The sequence below is a fragment of the Cetorhinus maximus genome, chromosome 3 (assembly GCF_964194155.1).
Source record: "Cetorhinus maximus chromosome 3, sCetMax3.hap1.1, whole genome shotgun sequence".
NCBI lineage: Eukaryota > Metazoa > Chordata > Chondrichthyes > Lamniformes > Cetorhinidae > Cetorhinus > Cetorhinus maximus.
This window is the reverse complement of record NC_135881.1, coordinates 64,964,298-64,978,564: the sequence shown is the minus strand read 5'-3', so window position 1 is coordinate 64,978,564 and position 14,267 is coordinate 64,964,298. Positions and strand designations below refer to the sequence as shown.

Below are 14,267 nucleotides of genomic sequence, written 5' to 3'. Positions count from 1 at the left end.
CTTCTACCACCACTTCCAAATCTCACACTGTCCTGACTTAGGATATATATTGCTGTTGAGTCAATATCCTGAATTTCAATACTTAACACCACTGTGGAAGTCTTCCTCTAGGCAGTCCCTTTGGATCGAGGTTGATTCGCTTCCACTCTGGTTCCATGGGTTTGGAAGTGGCTGATAAGTCCAATGTACCATCTCAAAACTCTGCCACGTGGGGCAGGTGGTGCTTAAAGGGTTGGGTAAACAGGTTATTTGGCCGATCGTCTGCTCCCTCTGATGCCTCAGCCTAACCTCTGCATTTTCCCAATGATGTCTCTTGTAGTGCCATTTTAGATTGTTAGAAGCCAGGGTCTTCCATGAGTTGACAGATATCTTTGACCTCTTCAGGGATGCTTTGAGGACATCCCTAAAACATTTACACAGTTCTCCTGGGAGTCTCTCACTGTGACCAAGCTGTGAGTAGAGCAGTTGCTTCAGGAGTCTGGTGTCAGGTGTACAACTGACATGTCCTGTCCAGTGGAGCTGGTTTTCAGTGATTACTGCCTCGATGCAAGGCAAGTTGGTTTGAGAGAAGGCACTGCTGTTTGACTGCCTTTTTTGCCACCAGATTTAAGGGTGTTGCGAAGGCATTGCTGGTGGCATTCTCCAGCACTTTGAGGTGCCTGCTGTAGGTTGTCAAAGTCTCCAAAATATATAGGAGTGTGGGGATCAATGTTGCTCTGTAAACCGTGACCATAGCCTTCGGTTTGAGATTCTGGTCCTCAAATACTCTTTTTCTCAGCAAACCAAAAGCTGAGCTGGCACGTTGGAGGTGATGATAAATTTTGTTGTCTATCTCTTCTCCATTTCCATGCTGCAATACTGCACCTCACCTCCAGCAAATTACCTATAGGCGTGGAGATAATCTACAGAACAGATGGGAAATTGTTCAACCTATGCTGTCCTCAATCTAAAACCAAATTCACTCCAACATCAGTCATAGAGGTTCAGTATGCAGATGATGTTTGTGTACACAATCACTCAGAAACTGAGCTCCAGGTCATTATTGACTCCTCCTCCAAAGCTTGAGAGAAAATGGGCCTTTCAATTAACACCCGGAAAACTATGATCCTCTTCCAACCAGCTCCCATAGGAAAACACCTCCCCCCGTTGATTAAGATCAATGGCAAGAACCTGTAAAACGTGCACCATTTTCCACATCTTGGTAGACTCATTTCAATGAAGGCAGACCTAGGGGACAATTGTGGAAGTACTACCATGAGGAAAAGATTCAAGAAAAAGGCACAATAAATCTATTGAGAGCAACTAGAACTGGGCAATGAATGGGATCCTGTCAAAGTTGGTCACATTCCAAAATCAAATAAAATAACATGGGTGAACTGATCATGACTATCACTGCTATTTATGCAGAACAGTTGCTGTGTTTACATACAAATATTCACCTCAAAAGTAATTTAATCTGTGGAGCATTTTGAGACATTTAAGCGCAACAAAATGCTCCACATATTTTGAAATATTATTTTATTGAGCGTGATGGAAGACCACGCAATAGACATTCCGTATTAAGTATGCACTTACTATCACATAACTGAAATCATTCACCACAATAGTGGCCACTTCAAACTGCCTAAAGTGCATACTTATTGGAAGTTGGTCTGCATCAGATGGCGTTGACATGGAAAAACTGCCGAACTGATTCTGCAAAGTTATAAGTAGTAGTTTTTTGCACAGAATTTACATGTGTGTTTATTCTTCTACTTGTATGCTTAAAAACAGATTTTTGCTTAGATCTCCAAAAAATATGGACTTTACTTGGAAGACTTCACTATAACGTGGGAACAAGAACTAGACTAGGTAAAGTTTGAACTTGCCAACACTAGGCTTCAAGATTCTCTAAACTTACCCGAAGGAGCACTGTGGTGTTTCAGTATGGACTTTGTACTTTAAAAAGCTCTTCAATGGGATTCTATTTAATAAACAGCACTGTGTTTTCACTTCCAGGACTTTAGCATTGTCAGTTTGGGCTGGAACCACACTGACGTATTCTCTGGTTATAGACTATATGGGTCTTATGTAAAAGTATATCCATGCCCAGTAGGAAATAAATGACAGAACAGATATAATGCCACACCAGCTCGCAATCTCACACTGAAGCCATAGTATGGCTGGTATGGAAAATAAATATTGGCATACTGTTGAAGTATAACGAGGTCTTCCAAAGATGAGGCACATTGTGCAGATAAAGTAAAGGAAGCTCAACTTTGCATCTTAAGCATCTACGCAATCAGATCTAAGTTATACTTTTGATGCTGTTACCATTTGCTGAAAATGGAAGAAAGTTTCCTATCCTGTCACCTCAACAAGCACTTCCCTCAGCAAGGTTAGGAACAGAGTGACCAGGTGTGCCTAATGATGCAAGAGAAAGCCTATGGGATCTTAGTACAGTGTTTGAACTTTCTTCCTTCCCCAGATAAAGAAGAAATCTGAAGAGGAAGCTAACTTTAAAGAAAATAAAAAGTTTAGTATAATAAACTGAGCAACATGTGTGGCGATATCTGGGAATTCAGGGATGGAAGGGCAGCATATGAAGAATGGGGAAACCATGAAAGACCAGAATGATCATACATTTTATACAGGACAGCAGTAATGTACTGTTAGCCAAACATCAAAAATGTCTTAAAAGACATCAGTCCCACAATTGCATATTGGCAACCTGGTTTTAGACAAAAAAGCAAAATTAAGAGGGCAGAAATTTATATTTATGCTACGTGAAAGTGGGAACAGTCAGGAGTGCACAAGAACATAAGGATTAGGATCAGAGTAAGCCATTCGACCCCTCCGGCCTGCTCCACCATTCGATAAGATCATGGCTGATCTGATTGTGGGCTCAAGCCCACTTTTCTGTCTTCCCCCCATAAACCCTTGATTCCCTTGCTGATCAAAAACCTATCTAACTCAGTCTTGAATGCATTCAAATATCTAGCCTCCATTGCTCTCAGGGGAACTGCATTCCACAGACTAATGACCCTTAGAAGAAAAAAAATCTCTATCTCAGTCTTAAATGGGAGACTTCTAATTTGTAAACTGTTCCCCCTAGTTAAAGACTCTGCCATAAGCAGAAACATCCTCCAGTATCTACCCTGTTAAATTCCCTCAGGATCATATAGGTTTCAAAAAGATCACCTCTCTTTCCTACCTCTCTTTCCTCTAAACTCCAATGAATATAGACCCAACCTGTTCAACCTTTCCTCATAAGATAACCCTTTATCCCAGGAATCAGTGAGTGAACCTTCTCTGAACTGCTTCTAATGCAATTATATCCTTTCATAAAAAGGAGACCAAAACTGTACATGGTACTCCAGATGTGGTCTAAGGCCTTGTACAACTGGAGCAACATTTCCCTACTTATATACTTGATTGACTTTGCAATAAATGCCAACATTCCATTTGCCTTCCTAGTTGCTTGCTGCATCCACATACAAACCTTTTGTAATTATTGTACCAGGACACCCAGGTCCCTTTGTACCAGAGAGTTCTGCTCTATTATTTTTTTTATTCATTCACAGGGTGTGGGCTTCGCTGGCTGAGCCAGCATTTATTGTCCATCCCTACTTGCCCTTGAGAAGGTGGTGGTGAGCTGCCTTCTTGAACCGCTGCAGTCCATGTGGTGTAGGTACACCCACAGTGCTGTTAGGAAGGGAGTTCCAGGGTTTCGACCTAGTGACAGTGAAGGAACGGCAATATAGTTCCAAGTCAGGATGGTGAGTGACTTGGAGGGGAACTTCCAGGTAGTGGCGTTCCCACCTATCTGCTGCCCTTGTCCTTCTAGATGGTAGTGGTCGTGGGTTCAGAACTAAAGAACTAAAAGTTCTTTAAGGTTGAAAGGTTGACAAATCCCCCAGACCTGATGGCCTGCATCCTAGAGTCATAAGAGAAGTGTCTGTAGAGGTGGAGGATGCATTGGTTTAGACATTCCAAAATTCCCTAGATTCTGGAAAGGTCCCAGCAGATTGGAAAACTGCTAATGCAACATGCCTATTCAAGAAAGGAGGGAGACAGAAAGCAGAAATTACAAATTTGTTAGCCTAACATCGGTCACAGGGAAATGCCCCAGGAAACTAAAGCCCTCCCTCCTGCACCATCTCTCCAGCCACACATTCATCTGCTCTATCCTTCTGTTATCATATTCACTACTGTGTGACACTGGGAGTAATCCGGGGATTACTACCTTTGAAGTCCTGCTTTTTTAGTCCTGTGTACTATACCAAACACTCCTGCTTTTCAATTTCCTACCTTGCTCCCTAAAGTCTGCTTGCAGGACCTAATTTCTTTCTTCCTATGTCATTGGTCCCAACATGAACCACAACCTCTGGCTGTTCGCCCTTCCCCTTCAGAATGCCCTGCAGCCGTTCCATGACATCCTTGACCCTGAGGCAACATACCATCCTGGAGTCACGTCTATGGCCGCAGAAGCACCTGTCTGCTCCCCTCACTCACGAATCCCCTACCACTATTGCCGCCCCCCCCCTGCCCCGGAAGCTGCACCACCTACAACGCCATGGCCTTGGTTCTGGTTGGCCTGCACAGAGGAACCATTGCTCTCAGCGTTTTCCAAGGCTGAAAAATGGTTTGCGAGCGAAATGCACTTGGGGGATTCCCTCACTACCTGCCTGGTCCCCTTCTTCTGTCTGGCGGTCACCCATTCCCTCTCTGCTTGCACTTCCTTAAGCTGCAGGGTGACCATGTCCTGGAACATGCCATCCATGACTACAATAGTTCAAGACGGTGGCTCACCATCAACCTTCTTGAGGACAATTAGGGATGGGCAATAAATGCTGGCCTTGCTAACGACTACCTCATCCTGTAAATGAATAAATTTAAAGAAAAATGCCCGATTAGTTAGTTCCTCCAAACAAAATCTCTGACACCAGAATACCACACAACATACAACGTTAATGGTTTCATTTCTTAATTCAAATGTACTCAAATTTTGCTGTATTTACCTTAAATGCCCCTACCTTTTGCTGCTCTCGATCAATACCACAACTTTCAGCCACTTGCTCATCAGCGACATTTATTTCTGACCTAAAGGAGGGGATGGAGAAAACAAAGAGCAAAAAAATCAGTCTGAATTCAACCAAGCCATTTGGCTACAGTCAATGTAGAAGTCTTTGTTACCAGTTTCTTTTCTTTACCACGGTCTTTAAAATTCAGCTTTTTGCCATTCCCACCATTATCTCTTTTTAGTGTTCTATTTCATTGTGTGAGAGATTGCATCGCCATCAAGTGTCTTGGGATGTTTAGCTACATTAAAGGTGTTATATAAATAAGTTTCGTTATTGTTTAGCTAAATTTATTCAGCAGTGGCAGTGTTTATTAATATTCAAAAGGTGGAGGCACAAGCCTATGTACGTGTACAGTTTATTAAGAGTACTTAACTGTTTGTCTTTATTATCTTCCACCCCTTGGAAAACTAACAGGGCTAGCTTCAAGTCCATTATGACTCTTTGGAGTCATATTGGCTCAAAACTTTAACTCTGTTTCTCTCTCCACCGATCTTGCCAGACCTGCTGAGTTTTTTCAGCACTTGCTATTGTTTCAGATCTCCAGCATCTGCAGTATTTTGCTTTTATTTTGGTAGAAGATAATAACTTGAAGCAAAACATCCCAATTAAAAGTGTGTATGAATTATACATCGAGGCAATGAACTTCAAATACAAACCTGCAACTCATGAGAACATTTTGGTAATCAAAATGTATTGAATATATCAAGTTTCTTTTATTCGTTTGCGAGATATGGGCATCATTTGCAAAGCCAGCATTTATTGCCCATCTCTATACAACTGAATGGCAGAGGACAGTTGAGAGTCTATCATATTGGTGTAGGTCTGGAATCAAATATCGATCAGACCAGATAAGGTAGCAGATCTCTTTCCCCAAAAGGCATTAATGAGCCAAAAGGGCTTTTACAGCAAACTGTTAGTTTTATGGCCACCATTATTGATACAAGCATTATATTCCAGGTTTATTTAATTAACTGAATTTAAATTCCCGAGCTACTATGGTGGAATTTGAACTCCTGTCTCTGGGTCATTAGCCTAGGCCTCTGCATTACTAATCCACTACCCTAATCCACTACCATAACCACTATGCCACCATGCCCTATCCAATGGATTACCACTGCCAGGAGCCTTTATCAATCATTTACTAAGTAACCTGCCTGAGATGAGTAATTGCAATTGAAATTTTGAAAAGGATGCTCATTCACCCCTCACTACTAAGACAAAGGTCCTAAAATAATCGACTTGCAGGTACATTATCGACATTAGGAATGTCTATCCTCATCAGATATATCGCACAAACTTACAAATGGACCAAACACCATAACTTTTGGAACTGAAAAGTATCATGTCTACTTCAAACTACTCTTGAAAAGCAAAGCATATCAAAAATTTGAGCAACAATTTAAGCAAGCTGTTTCACACTGCTACTACACAGTGGCTATGTAAGTAGCATTTTCCATTATCAGTCCAAAAGACATTCTGCCTTTCACACAATTGAGCAACGTTATCTATGAATTTCAGTGCCGGTGTGATGCCAGGTACATCGGCTGTACGTCCCAGCAATTGGCTGGTCAAATCAAACAGCATGTTCCTTCAGTTGCTTGTAATAGGCACAGCATAGGCCATAGTCAACCAGCCTGTACTTGCAAAACCCAAAGCAAAGCATCTACTGTTGGATGCAATTCCACAATTAGGTAGCACTTGCTGAACAATCCTAAGTGTGCTAACAGCTACACCAACAACCAATTTAAGTTAATCAGTCGAGTAAATGACTCATTTACACATGCTAGAAGCAACAGAGGAACCTGTTCCCTGCAAAAAAAAAAGCTTTGCCCATTTTTTTCAATTACCGCAGAGCTTGGGGAGCCCATTGTTCCTCTCTGCTTTCTTCACGGCAACACCTTGGCCAATTGCAGCTGACTTGCCAACCAATCAGCACCCTTTTGTCCTATCGTATAAATTGCGATCATTTGAAATTTGTTTTTCTTTCATTTGTAGGTCAGTGAATAGGTCAAGGGTGACAGGTCAACGAGATTTAATGCAAGTTAGGACATTGGGCAACAAAGCTTTGGATCATCTCAAGCTTAAAAAGGGCAAAATGAGGAAGACCGGCAAGAAATGCATGTGAATAGTCAGGTCTTGGAGGGCTCCATCTTTTGTAGTAACATAGTAAACATAACACCACTTGTTTAGAGGCTTTTTACCATGTCATAAAGCTCCATCTAATTGATTAAGTTACATCTGCTTACATTGTGGAATCATAAATCATAGAATAGTTTTAGTGCAGAAGGAGGCAAGTTGGTCTGTCGTGTTCGTGCCAGCTCTTTGCAAGAGCAACTCACAACTCATCTTCAGGTGCTTATCTAGTTTCCTTTTCAAAGACCTGATTTATATGCCTCCATCAAGCACTCAGGTAAGCACATTCCAGATCCTAAACACTCGCTGCATAAAAAAAATTTCCCTTAGGTACCAGTTACCTTAAAATCTGTTCTTTTTTTATGACAGCATCACAGTATCTTTATAGTGCAGAAGGAGGTCATTCGGTTCATTGAGTCTGCATTGGCAGACTCCGATTCATTCATTGGATGTGGGCATCGCTGGCTAGGCCAGCATTTATTCCCCATTCCTAATTTCCCTCGAGAAGGAGATGGTGAGTTGCCTTCTTGATCCGCTGCATCACGTTCTCGATCCTTCTGCCAATAGGAACAGTTTCACTCTATCTAGATCATTCATGATCTTGAACACTTGTACCAAATCTCCTCTCAACTCTCTCTAAGGCGAACACTCCAGTCTCTCCAATTTATTCATGTAACTGAAGTTCCTCATCCCTGGAACAATTCTTGTAAACTTTTTTTTTGCATCCTCCCAAAAGCTTTCACATCCTTCCAAAAATGAGTTGCCCAGAACTGGACATAATGCTCCAGTCAGAGCAGAACCAGGTTTTATAAAGGTTCATCATAACTTCCCTGCTTTTGTATTCCATGCCTTAACTTATAAAGCCAAGGATCCCACCTGTCTTTTTAACTACTTTCTCAGCCTGCCCTGCCATCTTCAACGATTTATGCACGTAGATCCCTCTGTTCTAGCACCCACTTTAGAGTTATACTTATTGCTAATCTTTATTCTTTCTACCAAAATATGCCACACCACACTTCCATGAGCTCCAACTTTATTTGCAAGACTATTATGTGGCACTTTATCAAACAAGGCTCCTTCGATAGCACCTTCCAAACCTATGGCCTCTACTACCTAAAAGGACAAGAGCAGCAGGTGCATGGAAACACTACCATCTGCAAGTTTCCCTCCAAATCACACGCCATCCTGACTTGGAACTATATTGCCATTCTTTCACTGCTGCTGGGCCAACAATCTGGAAACTCCCTTCCTAACATCATTGTAGGTGTGCTTGCATCACATGGACTGCAACAGTTTAAGAAAGTAGCTCACCATCACCTTCTCAAGGGGAATCAAAGATGAACAATAAATGTTGGCCTTGCCAGCTACGCTCACATCCCAAGAACGAATCAAAAATAAACACATCAACTGCATTACTCTGATTAACTATTGCTGATACTTCATTAAAAATACTCCATTAAGTTAGTTAAACACGACCTACTTTCAAAATCCTGGAACTCCCTCCCTAACAGCACTGTGGGTGTACCTAAGCCTCATGGACTGCTGTCGTTCAAGGCGGTAGCTCACTACCACCTTTTCGAGGGCAATTAGGGATAGGCAATAAATGCTAGCCTAGCCAGTGACACCCGCATCCCATGAAAGAATAAAAAGAAATCCATGCTGGCTTTCCCTAATTAATCCACACTTGTCCAAATGACTGTTAATTTTACCCTGGATTACCATCTCTAAAAGTCTGTGCACCACTGAGGTTAAACTGATTGACCTGTAGCTGCTGGGTTTATCCTTGCAAATTTATTTGAACCAGGTTGTAACATTTGCAATTTTTCATTCCTCTGGTGCCACCCCTGAACCTAAGGAGGAATGACAATTACAGTCAGTACCTGCACAATTTCCACCTTGACCTCCTTCAGCATTCTTGGCTGAAACCCAACCAATCCTGGCAACTTTTCATATTTAAGTACAGCAAGTCTTTCTAATACCTCATCTTTGTCAATTTTTAGCCCATCCAGCATTACAAATGCCTCCACTTCCACAAAAGTTTTGAGCGGAATCTTCTTCCTTAGTACAAACAGATACAAGTACCAATTTAACACCTCAGCCATGTCTCCTGCCTCCATGGGCCCTAATCCCTACTCTTTTACTATCAATATGCTTATAAACTTTTGGTTTCTTCTCATACTCTCTCTTTGCCTTTCATATTTCCTTTTACATTTCCCCTCCATATTCAACCTGGTACTTGCTTGTATTATTGTCACTACAGTGGTTATATTAGCTAGCAACAAGCTAATTAAAGTAACAAATGAGATAATCATTTTACAGCAGGAACGTTGATCACTTAGTCCATGAACACGTGTTCCTAAATAGTCTGAGCCTTACCATCTAACTCAAGCTGTGAATAAAATTGATTCATACCTGCACTGTGGAAATAAGCTAGTTACTTTCTGCAGCTTTTCCTTCAGAGAAATGACCTCTGCAGTGTATTTCTCCTCCATTTCTTTGAACTGTTTTTCATGAGAAGACGTCAGACCTTTTATTTCTTCTACATGTTGGTTCTCTAACTCGGCCTTTTGTTGGCAAAACTCCAGCTTTATCTTTTCAATCTCTTCAAGTCGAGCTGACCGGACTCTTAACTGCTCCTTAAGATCTAAACAACAAAAACTAAAGTGTCATATTCTATTCCCTCATATAGTTAATAAAACAAGTTTTTAAGTTACTTTATTCCCCAAGTACACTTCATTACTCTACACATACAAATTGCAGTTTTCACTACTAGTGTGATGAAAAATGTTTTAAATTGCTAAATAAAGCTATATGGTTTACCATTAAGGTCTTGAGAACTAGCACGTGAGCTTTCTATCTGCATTCGCAAACTAGCATTTTCTTCTTGACTTTGTAACTGCAAATTTATGTACGCAGCCTGGAGGTCTTCAATCTGCAATTACAATCAAGAGTAAGTAATGAAACAAGGTTTTCCATTTACAACACATATATCTCTTCTAGGCTAGAACACTGAAGTGGCGTGACATCAGAGTAGCTTTAATAACAATAATTTTAGTTTCCAAATGATTATATTCTCTCAATCCTTTCATATTTTCTAATTTAGATGGTGCCTTTCACAACTTCAGGTAATCCAAAAGTGCTTTACAACAAATTAAGTACTTTGGCGTGCAGTCACTGTGGCACTGTAGTAAACACAGCAAACAAGGACCCAGAAACAGCAACAAAATGTGATATCAAGCAACTGCCAAAGGCAAGGGATACAGCTAAAGTTATGGGCCCAGCAATATCCTGGCTGTAGCACTGAGTACACAGGCTCTGGATGCAGTGGCGTAGTGGTATTGTCACTGGACTAGTAATCCAGAGACCCAGGGTAATGCTCTAGGGGCCCAATTTTGAATCCCACCATGGCAGATAGTGGAATTTGAATTCAATAAAAAATCTGGAATTAAAAGTCTAATGGTGTCATCAATTGTCGTAAAAACGCATCTGGTTCACTAATGTCCTTTATGGGAGGAAATCTGCCATGTTTACCTGACCTGGCCTACATGTGACTCCAGACCCACAGCAATGTGGCTGACTCTTAAATGCCCTCTGAACAAGGGCAATTAAGGATGGGCAGTAAGTGCTGGCAGCAATGCTCTCATCCCATGAACAAATAAAAAAAAACAAATCTGTGCCCCTAGCCAAGCTGTTCCAGTACAGCCAAAGCACAACACTAGAATTTACATAACAATGTGGAAAATTGCCCAGTTATGTTATGTACAAAAAGCAGGGCAAATCTAAACTGGCCAATTACCACCCATCAGTCTCGTCTCTCAACTATCAAAGTGACGGTTACATTTGCTGACAATTTCATTTTGCTCACCAATAACCTGCTCACGGATGCTCAGTTTGGGTTTCACCAAGGCCATTTGGCTCCAGGTATCATTATAACTTTGGGCAAATATGGACAAAAGAGCTGTGAATTCCAGAGATGAAGCAAGAGTGATTGCCCTTGACACCAAGGTAGCATTTGACGGCATCAACAGCCTTAAAACAATTGAAGTCAATGGGAATCATGGAAACTCTCCACTGGTTGGAGTAACCTAGAACAAAAAAAGATGATTGTGGTTGTGGGAGGCCAATCATTTCAGCCCAGGGCATTGCTACAGGTTTTCCTCAGGGTAGGGTCCTAGGCCCAACCATGTTCAGCTGCTTCATCAAAGGCCTTCCCTTCAACATAGGGTCAGGCGTAGGGATGTTCGCTGATGATTGGACAGTGTTCAGCAACTCCTCAGAAGACAAACCTGGACAACATTCAGGCTTTGGCTGACAAATGACGAATAACATTCACACAAGCAAGTGCCAGGCAATAACCGTCCCCAACAAGAGAAAACTTAACGTTCTCCTTAACGTTCAATGGCTTTACCATTGCTGAATCCCCACCAGTCATAAATATTGTGGCTGAAGAGCAGGTTAGAGGCTGGGGATTCTGCAGGGAGTAACACATTTGCCGACTCCCCAGAGTTTGTCCACCGTCTACATGGCACAAGACAGGAGTGCAATGAGATACACTCCACTTGCCTGGATGAGTTCAGCTCCAAAAACCCTCAAGAAGTTCAACACCATCAAGAGGAAAGTGACACCTTAAAATATTCACTCCCTCCACCACCTGTGCACAGTGGCAGCAGTGTGTACCATCTACAAGATGCACTTAAGCAGCTCATCCAGACTCCTTTGACGGCAACCTCAAAACCTGCGACCTCTAACCACCTAGAAGAACAAGGGCAGCAGATGCATGGCAACTTCACCACCTGCTAGTCCCTCCCAAACCCTTTCTTCCCCCTTCCACCCTCCCACCTCCCAAACCAATCCACACACCATTCTGACTAGAAGTATATTGCTATTCCTTCACTCAAGGGGTCAATATCCAGGAGCTCCCTTCCTAACAGCACTGTGGGTTACCCACACCACATGGACTGCAAAGGCTCAAGGCGGCAGCTCACCACCACCTTCTCAGGGCTATTAGGGATGAGCAATAAATGCTGCCCATTGCTAATTGCCCTTGAGGAGGTGGTGGTGAGCAGCCTTCTTGAACTGCTGCAGTCCATGTGGTGTAGGTACACCCACAGTGCTGTTAGGGAGAGAGAGCCAGGATTTTGACCCAGCGACAATGAAGGATGATGATATATTTCCAAGTCAGGATGGTGTGTGGCTTGGGGGGGAACTTCTAGGTAGTGGCGCTCCCATGTGTCTGCTGCCCCTGTTCTTCTAGATGGCAGCAATCGTGGGTTTGGAAGGTGCTGTCTAAGGAACCTAGCCTGGATTAGTAATCCAGAGACCCAGGGTAATGTTCTGGGGACCTGGGTTCGAATCCTACTGCAGCAGATGGTGGAATCTGAATTCAATGAAAATTTGGAATTAAAAGTCTAATGATGACCATGAAACCAATGTCATAAAAACCCATTTGGTTCATTAATGTCCTTTAGGGAAGGAAATATGCCGTCCTTACCTAGTCTGGTCTACATGTGACTCCAGATCCACAGCAATGTGGTTGACTCTTAAATGCCCTCTGATTAAATGCCCTCTGAAATGACCTAGCAAGCCACTCAATTATATTAAACCGCTAGAAACACAAGGAAGAATGAAACCAGATGGACTACGTGGCATTGACCGAGGCATCAGAAACAATGGCAAACTCAGCCATGTCGACCCTGCAAAGTCCTTACTAACATCTGGGGGCTTGTGCCAAAATTGGGAGAGCTGTCCCACAGACTAGTTAAGCAACAGCCTGACATAGTCATACTCACAATCATATCCTACAGACAATGTCCCAGGTGCTACCATCACCATCCCTGGATATGTCCTGACCCACCAGCAGCACAGACCCAGCAGAGGTGGCAGTACAGTGGTATACAGTCAAGAGGGAGTTGCCCTGGGAGTTCTCAACATCAACTCTGGAATCCATGAGGTCCCACGGCATCAGGTCAAACATGAGCAAGGAAACTTCCTGCTGATTAACATGTATCGCACCCCCCACGCACTCAGCCGATGAATCAGTACTTTTTCATGTTGGACACCACTTGGAAGAAGCACTGAGGGTAGCAAGGGCACAGAATGTACCACCTTCTTGGGAAAGGGAACTTCAACGTGCATCACCAAGAGTGGCTCGGTAGCACCACTAAAAGTTGAGTTCGTCGAGGCCTAAAGGACATAACTGCTAGACTGGGTCTGCGGCAGGTGGTGAGGGAACCAAGAGGGAAAAATATAACTGACCTCACCCTCACCAACCTGCCTGCTGCAGGTGATGCAGTCTATGAGAGTATCAGTAGGAGTGACTACCATACAGTCCTCGCAGATGCGAAGCCCTGTCTTCACTATGAGGACACCCTCCATCGTGTTGTGTGGCACTACCACCATGCTAAATGGGATAGATTTCGAACAGATCTAGTAACTCAAGGCTGGGCAACCATGAGGCACTGTAGGCCATCAGCAGCAGCAGGATTGTACTCGACCACAATCTGTAACCTCATGGCCCGGCATATCCCCCAAGCCTAGGGATCAAAAACAAAAAAAAAAATACCTGGAAAAACTCAGCAGGTCTGGCAGCATCTGCGGAGAGGAGCACAGTTAACGTTTTGAGTCCGAATATCCCTTCAACAGAACTGTTGAAGGGTCATTGGGACTCGAAACGTTAACTGTGCTCCTCTCACAGATGCTGCCAGACCTGCTGAGTTTTTCCAGGTATTTTTGTTTTTGTTTTGGATTTCCAGCATCTGCAGTTTTTTGCTTTTAAGCCTAGGGATCAACCCTGGTTCAATGAAGAGTGCAGGAACAGCATCAGGCATGCCTAAAAATGAAGTGTCAGCCTGGTGAAGCTACAACACAGGGCTACTGGCAGCCAAACAGCAAAAACAGCAAGAGATAGACAGAGCTAAGTGATTCCACTACCAATGAATCAGATCTAAACTCTCCAGTCCTGCCACATCCAGTTGGGAATGGTGGTAGACAATTATACCACTCACTAGAGGAGTTGGCTCCACAAATATTCCCATTCTCAATGATGGGAGAGCCCAGCATATTAGTGCAAAA

General features: G+C 42.8%; 1 protein-coding gene across 3 annotated transcripts in view; it reads right to left on the bottom strand.

The window, feature by feature from the left end:
- Positions 1 to 14,267, bottom strand: part of akap9 (A kinase (PRKA) anchor protein 9) — a 283,026-nt gene that overhangs the window by 165,863 nt on the left and 102,896 nt on the right. For 2 of the 3 annotated variants that reach the window (XM_078538478.1, XM_078538479.1), the window contains exons 14-16: positions 10,017 to 10,128; positions 9,609 to 9,840; positions 5,001 to 5,082 (exon numbers count right to left, since the gene is read on the bottom strand). In XM_078538478.1, coding sequence (XP_078394604.1) covers positions 5,001 to 5,082; positions 9,609 to 9,840; positions 10,017 to 10,128 — 426 coding nt within the window. The remainder of the gene's footprint in view (positions 1 to 5,000; positions 5,083 to 9,608; positions 9,841 to 10,016; positions 10,129 to 14,267) is intronic. The other variant, XM_078538480.1, reaches the window with a different exon arrangement.